The following is a 743-nucleotide window of genomic DNA, read 5'->3' as shown; positions in this document are numbered from 1 at the left end:
GCTCTCACCAACAAAAACATTCAGAGAAAAAAAAGTTACTCAAAGCTAAGCACCCGAACCCGAAAGCCCCAACCGTACAAAATGGGCAAGGATATGAGCGACGAGCAAGTCTCATCAATGAAGGAGGCTTTCACTCTCTTCGACACCGACGGCGACGGAAAGATCGATCCATCGGAGCTAGGGATCCTAATGAGGTCTCTCGGAGGAAATCCGACCCAAGCCCAACTCAAAGCTATAGTCGCCGAAGAGAAGCTAACTTCGCCGTTTGACTTCCCTCGGTTTTTGGATCTCATGGCCAAGCACATGAAAACTGAGCCGTTCGATAGGCAGCTACGCGATGCGTTCAAGGTGTTGGATAAGGATTCGACCGGGTTTGTCTCCGTGGCGGATCTGAGACATATATTGACTAGCATTGGGGAGAAGCTGGAGCCGTCTGAGTTCGATGAGTGGATCAGGGAAGTGGATGTAGGGTCAGATGGGAAGATCCGATACGAGGAATTTATTGCCAGGATGGTTGCTAAGTGAGAAAAAGGTCATTGCTTGTTTTGTTTGTTCTTTGTTTTTGAAGAAAAGTTTTTTCTTTTTCTTTTCTTTCTTTTTCTTTTCTGAGGGGAATTAAGGTTTGTTTGGATTTGATGTGATGGAGGATAATGTTCTGTTTGTTTCTATGGAATTGTTGGAAGTAATGCTAACTCTCTTTCTTAGACACTTTGATTAATGTGTAGTTATGTAATTTATGTTAA

General features: G+C 43.7%; 1 protein-coding gene across 1 annotated transcript; it reads left to right on the top strand.

Moving 5' to 3' along the window:
• Positions 1 to 743, top strand: LOC111277366 (putative calcium-binding protein CML13). Its single transcript, XM_022863784.2, has one exon. It carries the CDS (start codon positions 82 to 84, stop codon positions 523 to 525), a length of 444 nt encoding a protein of 147 aa, XP_022719519.1. The 5' UTR covers positions 1 to 81; the 3' UTR covers positions 526 to 743.

This window comes from Durio zibethinus, chromosome 17, assembly GCF_047325235.1.
Source record: "Durio zibethinus cultivar Kanyao isolate XHJ-2024 chromosome 17, ASM4732523v1, whole genome shotgun sequence".
Classification (NCBI taxonomy): Eukaryota; Viridiplantae; Streptophyta; class Magnoliopsida; order Malvales; family Malvaceae; genus Durio; species Durio zibethinus.
The sequence above is the reverse complement of the archived record's forward strand: the minus strand, read 5'-3'. Positions and strand labels throughout refer to the sequence as shown.